Source organism: Conger conger, chromosome 15 (assembly GCF_963514075.1).
Source record: "Conger conger chromosome 15, fConCon1.1, whole genome shotgun sequence".
NCBI lineage: Eukaryota > Metazoa > Chordata > Actinopteri > Anguilliformes > Congridae > Conger > Conger conger.
This window is the reverse complement of record NC_083774.1, coordinates 3,519,673-3,535,694: the sequence shown is the minus strand read 5'-3', so window position 1 is coordinate 3,535,694 and position 16,022 is coordinate 3,519,673. Positions and strand designations below refer to the sequence as shown.

Here is a 16,022-nt window from a genome sequence, read left to right as displayed (position 1 = left end):
CCTTAGGCAAGGCCCTTAACCCCACATTGTCCCCTGCTAAGTCTACTCAACTGCAAGTTGCTTTGGATAAAAACTACTCCACTAAATCAACTAAATAAACTAATGTATGTCATCAATGTTAGGGGAAAAGCAAGAATGAATTACCAGAAATATTTTATATACTTCAAAAGAGAAATACGTAGTACGGCATTGTTCTTTAAAACGAGAACTTCTTGTTCAAACGCTGCGGCACTAGACAGTCGAAGAGCAGACGATGCACCATTTGCTCACTCTTCTGGAATAATCCATTTAGTTCTTATCAGCACTTTTTCCCCCCCCACAGCCAGAGGTTTCCGGCCGTCTTGTACAACGTGCAGCGTATTTCCTATTGTAGCCATTTGTGGTTACATTCTATGGGATTCACTCAAAACAAAACATTTCACTCTGCTGGTCGCATACATTACTGCAGGCACTCCAAAAGAATCTCTGCCCTGTATAGGTGTGGCAACAGATACCGCCGTGCCACACCTAGCACCTGGAACACCTGCCGTGCCCGTGCTGATGAAGCTCAACTGAATGCACAAAACGACACAAACTTTAGTGACTTGAATTACTTTCACTTTCACTCACAACATTTGACTCATTTCTCCAACAATCACAGAAACAGAAAGCTCGTCCAACAAAAGATACTGAAATTCATCAACAAAAAAAAACATCATGCCTTAAATATAGACTGAGTGAAGACTTTATTAGGTATTTTAGACTTTTTTTTTTTTTCTTTTTTTCTATTCTGCTGCTGTATCCTACACACCTGTAGGTTTGAAGTGTTGTGTGCTCAGCGATGCTCTTCTGCATATCACTGTGTGGTTATTCGGGACTTGAACCACCAACCTTCCAGGTCCTAGTCATGTACCTCAGCCACAAGGCTACACAGAGAAGAAACCTGGAGAGATTTACGAGAAGGATAGTGGCTAAATTAGGGTTATGAGAAACACTAGATGAGACGTAATAAATCACAGATTCTCTGTGACCTAGTGAAGCCAGGTTTTTTTTCAAGTGAGTCACTTGTACAAGTACACTCACAGCCCTGACTTTCAGTAGCTCTAAACACGACTCAAGCAATGCTCTTCCATTCATTCGGTGAAGAATTCCCTGCATCTGTAATCATCGTAGAGGACTACATCGTCACATCCCCTGAAATGGCGACGTTTACAATGACACTTTACTTTCTAGCGCGCTGCGACGCTACAGAAATGCGTTTTATGACAAACACAAGCTTTGCACGTCAGGTGTTGCCAAAAAAACCGCATCAAACAAGGCCATTTAAAAAAAAAAAAATTCATTATAAGCTACATCAGTATGGTGAAAAGCGAAAGAGTGCATATAGACACAGCCACCGTCAGAAAGAGGAAGGAAACTTAAGAGACAGAGCCGAGGCTGATTCTAAAAGAGTCCGGGGCCAAAAGTCAGCTGCAGCGACATCCACACAAACATCTCAGATTTTACACCGAGGGCATCGAGTTCAGTTAATGGGCACATTACGGAGATCAACGGCACCGCAAAACCCGGGGGCTCTATTTCACAACAAAACCAACCTGCTTACAAACAAAAAGGAGGCCGAGCCCTACGTTTCCACCCCTGAATTATGCGTTATTTATGCGGTAATGCGCCGTACCTAGAGAGAAGGCGGGGCAGCTATTGGTCCCATTCCACTCGCTGTTCTGCGAGATGGAACTGGTGCATCGTGTTATTCAGGATTGGGTTGGAACTCTGCAACTGTCTACATGGGTGGATGTGGGGGCATTCTTCATCCCCGAACAGTTAATACACCTGCTTAAGAAGTTGTTGGCACGGAGAATTTGGCACTGTTGGAATGTCCCTGCCCTAGGGAAAAATCCTTAGGCGGCACTACGCCAGCATTATGTGTTTTGGGGTGGAGATCCTCCTGGATGCTTGTGACACAACTGTAGGTTAGTAGAATTACATCACATCACAGTTATATTGCGGACGCTTTTATGCAAAGCGACTTGCAGTTGATTAGACCAAGCAGGGGACGACCCAAAGAACAGGACCCCAGGATGAAGAGCTAGACACCATGGCATGACCTGCTACAGGCCGAGAAGCTGCTCCAGAGCTGGTCCATATGGGAACACACCCAGCAAACAGTGAGATTTCAATGCGATACACAATGAACAATACAAGTCAACAGAGCAGTATTTCCTTTCTTTCTTTTTTTATTTTAATTTTTTTTTTACAACACACCTTTAAATTGGTGAAACACACACGAAAACAGACCCGGTCTGCCCCGTTCCTAAACAACCAAATTTTATTAGTGTGGGTATGTTGTAGAATTTCAACTAAAACAAGATTTCTAGAATGACTGGAGGGAAGGAACAGTTTGAGCAGCTTAATGAAATAGTGAGATGGTGAGAAACAGGCCATTCATCCCAGCCGTGCTCACCTTTTACTACCACTAAAGTGCACCTACTGCTGAGGTTGCCAAACAGAAAAATAGTATCTAGCACCGTATCAAGCCTGGTCTTGAAGAGGCCCAGTGATTCTGCCTCCACTACGTGATCTAAAACATACTGATCAACCATCTTATGAAGAAGATGCCGTAATAAGACAGAAATGCCCCTGGATCCGCCAAGTGACTTCTGCCCGTTCTTCGGGAGTGATTGAGAATTTGCGGGGAGAGTGATGTTGTGCTACTGTTCTGTGCCCATGAAGAACGGACAATTGAGCTTCAGGATCAAGCCGAAGCTGTCACCCAAAGTGACTCACAGCAGAGTTGACTAAGCAGGGGCCAACACCCCCCCCCCCCCCCCCCCGCCCCCCCCGAAGCATCAACGAGGGGTTAAGGGGTTTTCTCAAGGACTGCGCAGATCTCATCATGGCTACACCGGGGGCTTGAACACACCGTGACACTCCTGACATTTCCAGCTAAAACTGAAGTTAGCCAAACGGGAGAGGGGGAGATGGAAGAGGGGGGGGGGGAGATGGAAGGGGGGGGGGGAGATGGAAGAGAGGGGGGGGGAGATGGAAGAGAGAGGGGGGAGATGGAAGGGGGGGGAGATGGAAGAGAGGGGGGGGGAGATGGAAGGGGGGGGAGATGGAAGAGAGGGGGGGGGAGATGGAAGGGGGGGGAGATGGAAGAGAGGGGGGGGAGATGGAAGGGGGGGGGGAGATGGAAGAGAGGGGGGGGGAGATGGAAGAGAGGGGGGGGGGGGTGAATGATCTGACCCCCCTGCAGGTGTGGTCAGCGGCTCCATAAGGGTGATGAAACTGTCAGACTGTTGCCCCTATTTTTAACCCCCCAGGGATTGTGACAGGGTGTTTTTAATAGGCCGTGGGGCCTGGGTGCTGCCGCGTGTGGAGGCCGAGCTTCCTTCCTCTGCACCCGGCAGGCTGGCCGATTGCAACAGGACCGCCCCCCCCCCCCCCCCCTCCGGGAGCGGAGGCCGAGGCTGGAGCACGTAGCAGGTCCCCCCCCGTCCTCTCCCGGCCGGGCTAGTCACCTCCACCGCCTTCTGAAGGCCGTCTGAAGGACTCGAAATTAGGGCTGCCGGACATTGCACGTTCATCGTCGTGGAGATATGAACATGCGTGATGAGCGTGTCGCGAAAAAAAACTAAAAACGGCTTCAACTGCGATGAATATGAACAGGATCAACAGTAAATTGATGTTCTGTTAAATTGGGTGCTCATGTGCAATGCTCATGTTCTGGGGTCTTTGTTAGCAGTGTACAACTGTGTGCGCACTCCAATATTTATTTATCGCAAGTCATATTGACATTGCAGTATTCAACAACGTTATCACACATTTTCCTCATAGCTTGCAGCCCTAACTTGAATGTGCTCCGAGTTTGACATAACCAGTTAACTTTTTTTTGTCATCAGCCTACGATTTTTCTAATTTGGTGGGATTAAACTGTAAACATGCTATAAACATAATGCTATGTTTTCAGAAGTCCTGTACCATGTGTTGTGTGGGGTTATTTTGACCCTCAGTAATGGTTTAAAATGTGAGAAAATATACAACCATTTTCATTTCTTTGTGGATGATTCTGGTGGCACTTTCCCATACAGGTGCCAAACTTTCACTTCCTGTACCTCAGACTAAAAATTAGATGTTCCTCACAGATGTTTCATATTTAGGGATAAAAGGCTAGTCACTTAGGAGACAATAAGAAGCCATTTCTCTATTACAATAATTTTGCTTCAGTTCAAAGTGTTGGGGTTGACCCCAAACATAAAAGTGGCCATAAAATCTTAACATAATATGAGAGTTATAGGATGCAATAATTAATAATGTGTAATTGTATTGTATTTCCAGATTTCCAGTCTAGCCACTACATCTATATTCAAAAAGTACTTAGAGTTTAAATAACACCTACCCTGCAGACCCCTCCACCACCCCCTTTATGGTTTTCAAATGCATTTTACAAAGTCCCATAGTATAGATACAGTTTCTAGCATCAAAAAAAACAAAAACAAGAAAAAGCTAAAAACCACAATCTTTAATATAAACCTCCTGGAAATACCACAACCCCCCCCCCCCCCACCCCCAACAGGGATTTAACAATATATCACATTATTGGCTAATGTAGTATGGTGCAATAGAAAAGCTGCTTCCTCCAAGTGTGCAATTCAAACCAGTGTCTTTTGTTCTTTGATGACACAAAATGGCAACCGGTTATGCAATAGGACTTTTTTTTTTTTCTTCTTTTGTAATAAATAAAAATAATAAAAAGAAGAAAAAAAAAAGATTGTTATAAATGGTGAAGTCCAAAGAAAGTGAAGTGAGATCTTTGCACAACCTCCTTAATGTCCTTAACATAACAAAACATAAAATAACACACAACACACAACATAACACATAAAACATAAAACATAAAACATAAAACATAACATAAAATAAAACATAAAATAACATAACATAACATAACATAACATCGCAAGAACATGCCATTCAGCCCAGCAATGCCCGCCTTTTCCTACCAGTAAACTGTACCCACTGTGTACCCACTTAATTTGGCTGAAAGCTAAATTGATTAAATAATGAAAATAATCCCCTATTGCTGTTGGCAGTTGTTCTCATGGTACAATAAGGGGCTCAAACTGCCTGAATTAACTGAATTAGCTGAATTAAATCACAGATAATGATAACGATGATGATGATGTAGGTCATTAAGTAGGTCCAGAAACCTGATTCTTCTCTCTCTATCTCTCTTTCTCTTTCCCTCTCCCCCTCCCTCTCGCGCACACAGACAGAGACACAGACACACAGACGCACATGCGTGCACACGTGCGCACAGACACAGACAGACACACACAGACAAAGGCGCACACAGAGACACACAGACGCACACAGAGTCGCACACAGACACAGAGATGCGCATACAGAGGCACACGCACAGAGAGACACGCACAGAGACACACGCACAGAGAGACACGCACAGAGACACACGCACAGAGAGACACGCACAGAGAGACACGCACAGAGAGACACGCACAGAGACACACGCACAGAGAGACACGCACAGAGAGACACGCACAGAGACGCACAGGGACACACGCACTGAGGCACACGCACAGAGGCACACGCACAGAGACACACGCACAGAGACACACGCACAGAGACACACTCACAGAGACACACGCACAGAGACACACGCACAGAGACACACTCACAGAGACACACACGCACAGAGACACACTCACAGAGACACACACGCACAGAGACACTCGCACAGAGACACACGCACAGAGACACACACTCACAGAGACACACACGCACAGAGACACACGCACAGAGACACACGCACAGAGACACACGCACAGAGACACACACGCACAGAGACACACACGCACAGAGACACACTCACAGAGACACACGCACAGAGACACACGCACAGAGACACACGCGCACAGAGACACACGCACAGAGACACACACGCACAGAGACACACACGCACAGAGACACACGCACAGAGACACACGCACAGAGACACTCGCACAGAGACACTCACAGAGACACACGCACAGAGGCACACGCACAGAGGCACACGCACAGAGGCACACGCACAGAGACACGCACAGAGACACTCACAGAGACACTCGCACAGAGACACACGCACAGAGGCACACGCACAGAGACACTCGCACAGAGACACACGCACAGAGACACGCACAGAGACACACGCACAGAGAGACACTCACACTAGAGACACTCACACTAGAGACACTCACACTAGAGACACTCACACTAGAGACACTCACACACAGAGACACACACAGAGACTCACACGCACACACACCACAAAAAAGGAAGCCCTCAGTGCCCTCTCAGGATGCCGAACAGAATGGAAAATGTCTCCTTTCTCTTGAGAGCAGAACAGAGAGCACCCTGCCCTGACGGCGGCGGCGGATACAGTAGGAAGTACAAAGCGGCCCACGGCGTCGGGGCGTGCTGTCCGGCCGCGACTCCTCAAAGACAGCGGCTCAGCCCACGCACAGCGCGCGGAGCACGAGAGGGAACCCCGGAGCGCGCGCCGTCCCGCAGGGCCGCGGGGAATCTACCCGCTGCCGTAATACCAGCCCACAGACACATCACAGGGCCCGCATGTGACCGACGGGGAACTTCACTACTTTTCAAATCACTGGGCGCCTCTCGATTTATGAGAAACACAAATCAAATCAAATCACGCAGCCAAAAAGAGCTGCTCCTTCACTTTTAATATTCCCCCCTTTGCCGACGCGGCAAATTTAGCCTCCGACTCCAATTAGTTTCATAACAAATTAGGTATATCTGCAGCGAAAATTAAAGTTTACTATAATTCCGAAACTTCATATATTGAACAATATTATTGTTTACTTGTCCACCAACATAACAGAAATATTAAATTATGATAGTTGCTATTATTGTTATTGTTGTTGTTATTCTTATTATTATTATTATTATTATTATTTGACACCTTCCCGGGAGAGCAACTCTATCTGTCTCATGTTCAGAGACTGTTTCTTGAACGGCTATTCACAGAATGCAACCACTGTTGCTGTGTGGGCATATTTTATTCAAGACTGTGGTAACAATATAAACATACAGCAATTCCAAAACGCTGAATCCTCAAAGTAGTTTCCTGTCATGTTACCATACAGAGTGGTTTTCTGAGACGTTTCACAAAGTTTTCACACAACTACGATACAGCTTCATTCTGCTCTGATATTTAGGACTGTCATGATTCATAAAATAATCAGTAATAACTCATATCGCTGTAACACTCTTGCTAATTCAAATTAGCCCATTTTCATAAGTTTCGTGCAATTACTGAATTATTGGCTATGGGGGCCCATATGCCACTGTAATTCGTACAGTATTTACGTAAAACAATATGATACTCTGGTTGTATATACAGACTTGATTTCACAATGGGGAGGAATAGCACTGTGCCACTGAGTCCCCCCCTCCCAAACCACAGCGGATCAGGAAGGAGACAAGTTAAATTAAATAAGGGAAGGAGGACTACACTGCATTTAATAGAAGTTAAACTATTAAACTATTAAAAGTGCCTCGGGATTATACATTAAGGAACAATGACTCATGAGAATGAGAATGAAAAAATACCTCAGTTCAGAAGAAACTAAAGTATTTATATTTCCTATCCACCACAGCTGTCCTATTTATAATTTAAAAAATGCTTACAAATGAACAGAAAATTGTGCGTGTGAAAACACGAGGAATTGTGCAGAGACCGATGTGCCGATGGTTGCAGGTAGCAGACGTAACGCATCTTTGGGTCAGTCTGCTGTTAAAAGTGCTATACAAATAAAATGTCATTTTATTTATTTTATATACTTAAATAAAACAAACACAAATATTCAGATATTTAGGCAACAGTATAAATGAATAGCCAAGGCTAGCTCCGTTAGCCACTAGATTACCTAGATTACCCTTAGCCTAGCCTAGCCATTCCAGCACTTTTTCTACCAACCCTCCACTGTCCTGGAAAGTAAAGCAAAGAAAATCTTGAAAGTCCTACACACTAGTTTCCAGCAATGCAGTTTGAGATGGTCAGATCACAAATGAAGATTGGATAAGCAATTTCCTTCCTGTTTGATTCCCAAAAGGAAGGGTGTAATCGCACCCTGATTGGACAAGACGGTAACGCACAACAGCTGCTCTCAGTGACTAATTAACTGCCAAAACCTCCGAAATACTGATCGACAACTGAACCACATAGTCCCTGTAATCAACCAAGTCAAAGGAATCTCTATCTGAATGACTACGAAATCAAAAATGAGTATGAAAAGGCGGTAATGAAATAAATTAAATTAAATAACATGCCACTAAAGTAAGTTAACTAGCAAATAGGACAGGATATAGGTGACTGCTACACTATTTGCTTTGCAACAGTAACCAAGTTACAGTAGATGTGCCAAGAACCAACAATTACTGGAACCTTAATAAAGACACAGGCAATGAGCTGTTAAATAAATTAAATAAATAAATACAATAAATAAATTCTGAGTAAGTTCAATAAAATTTGTTTACATATGCAAATGTTGCTCATACCACAATAGGGCAGAGGGAAAATAGCTCAAACATATCTATGCTAATTAGCTTAGCTAATTGAAATAGCTGATAAAAATAGCTCATCATCCCACTGGCTCCATATATGCACTCTCAAATTCAAAACTCAGAGCTCGCCTATCAGACAGCTAAGCAGAAGCAACCAGCCAGCCAGTTCATTCCAGCACTGCCAGAATAGATGAGTCGAGTCCAGTCTGTTCTGGAACTGCTGGACAGAGCCTCAAAAAGTGGCCAAAACAGCAGAAACCCAACTTTGCCCAACTCTTCAGACTGCACCATGGCCAACTGGGTGTAAAGACTGAAGAAAATGTAATCTGTGTAGGAGAATTAACTTTTACATTTCATGCCATTTGGCTGACGCTTTTTATCCAAAGCGACATACAGTTGATTAGGCTAAGCAGGAGACAATCCTCCCCTGGAGGAATGCAGGGTTAATGGCCTTGCTCACGGGCCCAACAGCTGTGCGGATCTTATTGTGGCTACACCGGGGATCGAACCACCGGCTGACTGATTATAAATGTGCCTTCTATTCCTGGGACTATCACTGATGTTCTGATGCACTTCGGTAAGTCCCTCAGGACACAAGGGTCTCCAAAGTGAATTATAGTACATTACAGTTATTTAGCTGATGTTTTCATACAAAGTGACTTGCAGGGCCTTGCCTAGGGGCCCAACAGCAGAACAGATCTTACGGTGGCTCTCAGGGCTTGAACCACCAACCTTCCGGGTCCCAGTCATGTATCTTAGCCACTAGGCTACAGGCATTGGTAAGTCTCATGGTTGGATTTTTAACACAGCTTTTTAACCAAGGCCAAACATTTGTCTGGGATAGGCCAATATTTGTTTTTAACATATACTGTCAGTGAGCACTTGATTAGGTAGACCTGTACACAACAGCTTGTTCATGCAAGTATTTGATCAGCCAATCATGTGGCAGCAACTAAATGCATAAAAGCATGCAGACACGGTCAAGAGGTTCAGCCGGTTTGCAGACCAAATGTCAGAATGGGGAAGAAATGTGATCCAAGTGACTTTGACCATGGAATGATTGTTGGTGCCAGACAGGTTTGAGTATCTGATCTCCCAAGGTTTTCACAAACGACAGCCTCTAAAATTTGCAGAGAATGGTGAAAAAAAATAAAATAATACAACAAAAAAAACAAAAAACATCCAGAGCAGTTCTGTGGGCAAAAACACGTTCTTAACAGGAGGAGTCAGAGGACCAGACTGGTCAAAGCGAAGAGGGAGATGACAGACACGCAGATAACCACTCTTTGCAAAAGTGGCCAATCAAATTTATATCTATTAAAATAGCTCACTGTGTCCATCCACCCGGCTTCCAATATCAGCTGGCATAAAAACCTCAGGGATAGCCCATCAGACAATTAAGCAGAACCAACCTATCTGCCAGCTCATTTCAGCACTGCCAGAATAGATGAGTTGCGTTTCGTCTGTCCGATCCATCTCGACTTCATTATTGCACCATTTATAGTTAGGCCAACTACTATTTTTTGCAGAAGGAATAATAAAAAATAAATTAAAAAAACATAACTTTTGGAACAATGTGGGGGTAAACAACTACAATAATGAAGAGCTTTTAATACTTATGAATGGTAAGTGGAGTTGAACTTATTACAACTTGCATACCACAGTTGCAAAAAGTGTATACATACACCGGAAGAATATTCTCAGAAAACATCTTTAGAAAGATATCTAGAGCGCTACACAATGACATATTTGTTGTTCTTACTAAAGGAGCATGGCCTTGGAGATTATATTCACAGTGGGATTAATCTATAGCGTGTTGAAATGCAATGTACTTCTTACTCACTGAGCCAGAGTAAAAGATAGCTGGTGAAAAGCATGGAATGATTCTGGTATACTTACAGGTTTTGGCTGGAAGAATCGGCTGCATGTATACAAAGGTATGTCTTGTCCTGTTCATGGAAAAACCAAAACAAATATCACAAAAAAAGACTATGAGAGAAGAAAAATGTTTGTACATTTATAGAGTAAAAGTGTTATAATAAAAAATTCCACACTTCAGGGTCTGCCTTGCTTTCAGTCTTGCCGTTTGCAGTTTGAACGTATTTTTCCCCATTTTTTTTTTTGCAAAGTCTACTATGTGAAAGCAGGAGGATATGCAGGGCAGTCTGTAGCCTAGTGATCAAGGCTCATCACAAGGTTGGTGGTTGAAGGCCCGGTGTAGCCATGATGAGATCCGAGCAGCTGTTGGGCCCTTGAGCGAGGCCCTTAACCCTGCATTCCTCCCCTGCTTTGGTATAATGAACTGTAAATCACTTTGGATAAAAGTGCCAGCTCAATAACACATTATTATTACTATTACAATAGTGATTCTCACAGGAAGCCAGACTGAGCGTCTAGAAGACGGCAAGTGCTGTCCATAAGTATTTGGACAGTGACATTTAAAAAAATATATATATATTTGGCTTTGCACTACAGCACATTGGATCTGAGATGAAATAGTGAATAGTATGTTGATTAATGGGTATTTATAACCGTGTCCAGGGATCCACACAGGCATTACAGAGCTTTCATACATAGAGTCTCCATTTAGCATTTGATTCAAGTCCGTTGTATTTGTTGACCGCTTGAAGTCTGTAGCCCACAGACATGACCAGACGCCGTGCATCTTCCCTCTTAATGCTCTGCCAGGACTGTACTGCTGCCATCTTCAGTTCCTCTTTGTTTTTGGGGGATTTTCCGCCTTCAGAAAGTGAATCGCATGTCGAAATGGAATTAGGAAAAGTGAATGAGTTTCAGTCGAGAACATCCCACCTGAAATGGCTGTTCCAACACTGTGTTTTCGGTTGCAAGACCTGTCCAATGGATTTTGAGGGATTTGGTCGGATCTGAGCAGACGAGATGTTTCTGTACAGCATTCATCGTGCTGCTGCTGTCAGCAGTGACACCCTCAATCAAGACAAGAGAGCCAGTGGCAGTCCCAGCCATAACACTACCACTACCATGTTTCAGACACAAGGTGGTATGGCTTTGGATCATGAGCCGTTTCCTTTCTTTCTCCACACTTTCCTCTTCACTCCGCTACAGGTTAATACTAATCTCATCTGTCCTTAAGAGTTGTTCCCGAACACTAGTTTTTTTTTTATTGTACTTTCCAAGAGCAAACTCTAACCGGGTCATTCTGTTCTTGAGGCCTACCAGAGGATTGCGTCTTGCAAGGAACCCTCTAGTTTATGCTACTATGGGCTCTATGGTAGTCCTGGACACATCTAGGCCAACATCCTGTTTCAGTGTTTTTTCTTCACAATTCAGTATTCTTTAGTCATCGACTACAGTGGAGTTCCGTGATTAGCTACAGCTGAGCTCACCAATGAGGGCTTGCTTTTTATTTTAACAACATAGCAACCACTTGGTTTTGACACATCAATTTATCCTGACTTGTCCTGAAGTGCCTGTTTTACTGGCAGTGACACTCCCTTTGTCCTCATCTTGAGCGATAACAGCAACAGACTCCAGGCGCAAATTCCACACCAAGAATCAACACGGTTTGTTAGCATGAATGATGCAACAGCTCAAAGCGGGCTAAAAAAGTTGAGCATCCAACTGTTACTTTTGGTCCCCTTAAAATGGGGGGGGGGGTATACATAAGAAGGGCTGAATTCTCTTGATATACAGTACTGGCACAAATTATGTGAACACAGTGCTTAATGAAGTTGTCTATTACGCTTTAAACTTTCAACTGTGCCCCTTCTTCTTCTGTTGTTGTTTCTTGGGAGCCATTTTCATCTGTGAAAATGTATTCAAAACAGTCATCTTCTAGACCACAAGTGATAATGACATGAGCCATTTGAAATGAAGTATACATGCCAAAAAAAGTTCTCTTAGCATGAATATTATAGTTTCTTGTAGTAAAATAGTGGACAAAGAAATACATGTTCAAGCAGTATCTTCCAACAGTAAAATTAGTGCCATGATTTTTATTTGAAGAAAAATAAATGTATGATAGGTAGATTTATTACACATTATGCAAGAAAAGATAATTTGTTGCATAATATTGCATTAATAGTCAAACTCTATTTATGAATGAAGTGTGCCCATAATTTGTGCAGACAAATCAAATTAAACCTAACAGTCAGTGAAACATATGCATTGTATAGTTTAAAATCCAATGTGCTGGAGGAGAGTACAAAATACCTGCAATGTATTTTCACTAATGATGGAATATTACTTAAGGTAAAAGCAAACTGAATGGAAAGCAACTGGAAGTCAATACTTCCATTTCTGTGAAATGTGCTACACCCACTGGTCAATAGCAGCATAACAGGACAAAAACTACAGAAATTGTTCTTTTAATATTGTTTCTTAATTAATGTTTCACAACCAAAAAATAGGTATACTCATGAAAATGCATTTTGTAAAAATACACTAATATTGAATTTGCAGTAAAAACAAATACAAAAAACAATAAACAATAAGAAAAAGTAAATAGCATTGTACTATGGAACCTCAACTATTTCCTTAGTGTCTACATATGGAAGAGAAGACTATTTAGTTACATTGTTTTCTTCAATATATATGGAAACTGGCCTGCTTTTGTTCTCAATACTGCAAACACCATGTCAATAGATTATTGAGGTCCAAACATGAGGAAGAAAATGCAATATATTGTCACAAAAAATCAGCTAAATGTGATACCTTACCACATTAAAAACACATCGCGACATACATTGGAAAAACATAAATCAACCACACTCCTAAAACTTAACTCAGAAACCCAATTCCAAGGCCACGTACCTCCAGCACTGGGTTGGCATTGTTGTACACCGATAAGATGTGTGTAATCCCATTTTTGGACAAACTGTCTTTGTTTTCAGAGTCTGGAAGATACACAATAAGTATTCAATGGCAAAACCCTGTCTATAAAAATGCTTAATTCATCAGCAAAGCATTTTATACAGATTAATTCCCCAACTCCCCGCTATACTGAAGTTATCTTTAATGAAAGGAATTGACTGCCAAGGGTCATTTCACATATCCATAAGCTTCAGTTACATTTACACAATACAAGGAACACTATGAAACCATGCAACCAGTGTCTGTGTGCAAGAAAACATATTTTATTTAATAATGCAGTTTTGATTCAAAGTGCAACTGAATATTTCAAAAATAGTCAGTGCTCAAAGTTACATTCATTACAGCTCCAAAAAGAAAAAAAATGATCTGCATTCCTTGGGTACTTGGTGACACACAGTGGACAGTGAATGCCATACACCAGGGTGACATGGCTCAGGCAGTAAGAGCAGTCGTCTGGCAGTCGGAGGGTTGCCGGTTCGATCCCCCGCCCGGGCTGTGTCGAAGTGTCCCTGAGCAAGACACCTAACGGCCAAATGCTCCTGATGAGCTGGTTGGCGCCTTGCATGGCAGCCAATCACCGTCGGTGTGTGAGTGTGTGTATGAATGGGTGAATGAGAAGCATCAATTGTATAGCGCTTTGGATAAAGGTGCTATATAAATGCCAACCATTTACAGCATAACCTGGCCAATGATGTTCGTGTTTAGTATTTATAGCTGTAGACCTTTTATGCCAGTCTGTAGCCAACGTCTTAACGTCATTAAATATGAACAATAGCCTTTTTCAAAACTTCAGATGCGTTAGGTTTCTTGAGCCCACAGTGGCTCAATAAAATAGTGCCCTCGCATCTATTCCACGTAGTATGTGTGCTTTACCCAATATGGACTATTGACATTGTGCGAAAGACACTCAACCCGATAATCGCGTACAGCCTCACAGACTAATGGTTTCTCTGGAACCATCAACGCTTTGGTCTATTTTCAGAAGACGGGCATTACTTGTATCATCTTCTGTTGAGATCATCATTGCAGCTATAACTAGAAACAGGCCGGACCTCACATATTTAACTCGTTAAACACTGCTCATATTACCAGACAGTGCAAATGATTTCAAGACTACGGGAGTACAAAAGCTTGCGAATATCTTCACATTGTCGTTTTTGGTCTTTGCAATTGTAACCTACTCTTTTTGCCCACGTAAGCAGATTCATGACATTAAGTTGCCTTTGAATTAGGTCACACTTCTAATTGTATTTTTTTTAGTCGACATGTTGAGCAACATCATAAACTGCTTTTGAGATGCAGATGTAATAAAGCAAATGTGAAATATTCTGAAAGGTTTGAAAAATAATAATAATACAAAAACAAACCACATGACAAACGATGAATGTTTGGTAACAACCGGATTGTACACTCTTAAATATAGATGCCCTGTGATTCCATAGTTAGGGTTTTTTTGTCGGGCAAAATGGTTATTTGTCTGGGTTGCCCTATGCAATCAAGCCAAAGAATAATTCCGGATCGCTCTTTTCGAAGAATGGGGGGAAAACGCAATCTTAATTTCACACAAGTAAGTGTTAAATCCACTTGTCAAATGCAATCGTTATTGGCTGAAACGTAAAAGACATGCCTACCTCTTATATTTCCAAGATACAGACCATCAACAACCTTAGGAAAGAAAAGTAAGTGTTACTATGAAACATTGCTTTATTTTATTCAATGTTTTCATGACGACGTGGTGAAATGGCACGCAACTATTTTGTCTGTTACATTATAGCTATCCCATTACACAACCTGCATTACTTTAGTCTACATACTATGGTTCTCAAACAAGTTCAGCTAGCTACAACATTGAGTTGTTCTGGGAAAGGCGACACTCAAGAAACAATGACGCTCCTAGAGCCATATAATCATCTGAACAGACCTGATCAAAGTACAAAGCAAGAAACTAAACAAGCTAACTGACGTTATCCAACCGGGAAATGCAATGTGCCATTTTATACATTAATTAGCTAATGAAGTTAACACCAGCCGGCTTTAAACGTCACTAAAGTTATACGTTTTCGTGTTCACATCTAGCTACACGGATAACTACAGGTAAACGACACAATCGTTGCACTAAAAGTTGTAGCCTATTTAGCTCGCTAGCAGGAAATAAATAGGCTCCATTAACTAACGTTAGCTACATTTACCTTATTCATTCCGTTCCCCATGACTTCGGAAGACAATGGAGCTAACTAGCAATATGATCAATGTGATGTTACGTTAAGTTTGTACACTAGTTTATATTTTTCGTATATCGGGAGTAAAGCAACCAACAACTGGATGCACTTGGGCTACATCCAGCGTGTGTTTGGGAAGTTGCGCTGAAAAAACAACATCGCTCTACGACAAACACAAGTCGATGCGCATTAAATCACATGTGCAGTTAAATTACTTTGTAGACACACAGACTTCAAGGGTTAAACGCAAAAAGTATCGTTTGGAATAGTAACCGGAGTAACCTTTTAGCAACATTATTTATCGCAAACCTCTTCCGCATTCTGATTTGATTACCAATCAGCGATAGGTGTGTCCAAGCCAACGCAAGCTAACAGTATGACATCAGAACTAGC

At 42.4% G+C, this 16,022-nt stretch overlaps 1 protein-coding gene across 1 annotated transcript in view; it reads right to left on the bottom strand.

Moving 5' to 3' along the window:
* dusp22a (dual specificity phosphatase 22a) overlaps nt 1-15,981 on the bottom strand; it is a 27,919-nt gene extending 11,938 nt beyond the window's left edge. Inside the window, exons 1-4 of the mRNA XM_061221738.1 lie at nt 15,600-15,981; nt 15,042-15,075; nt 13,351-13,433; nt 10,459-10,508 (exon numbers count right to left, since the gene is read on the bottom strand). Coding sequence (XP_061077722.1) covers nt 10,459-10,508; nt 13,351-13,433; nt 15,042-15,075; nt 15,600-15,620 — 188 coding nt within the window. The 5' untranslated portion in view covers nt 15,621-15,981. The remainder of the gene's footprint in view (nt 1-10,458; nt 10,509-13,350; nt 13,434-15,041; nt 15,076-15,599) is intronic.
* Nucleotides 15,982-16,022: the final 41 nt, after the last annotated feature.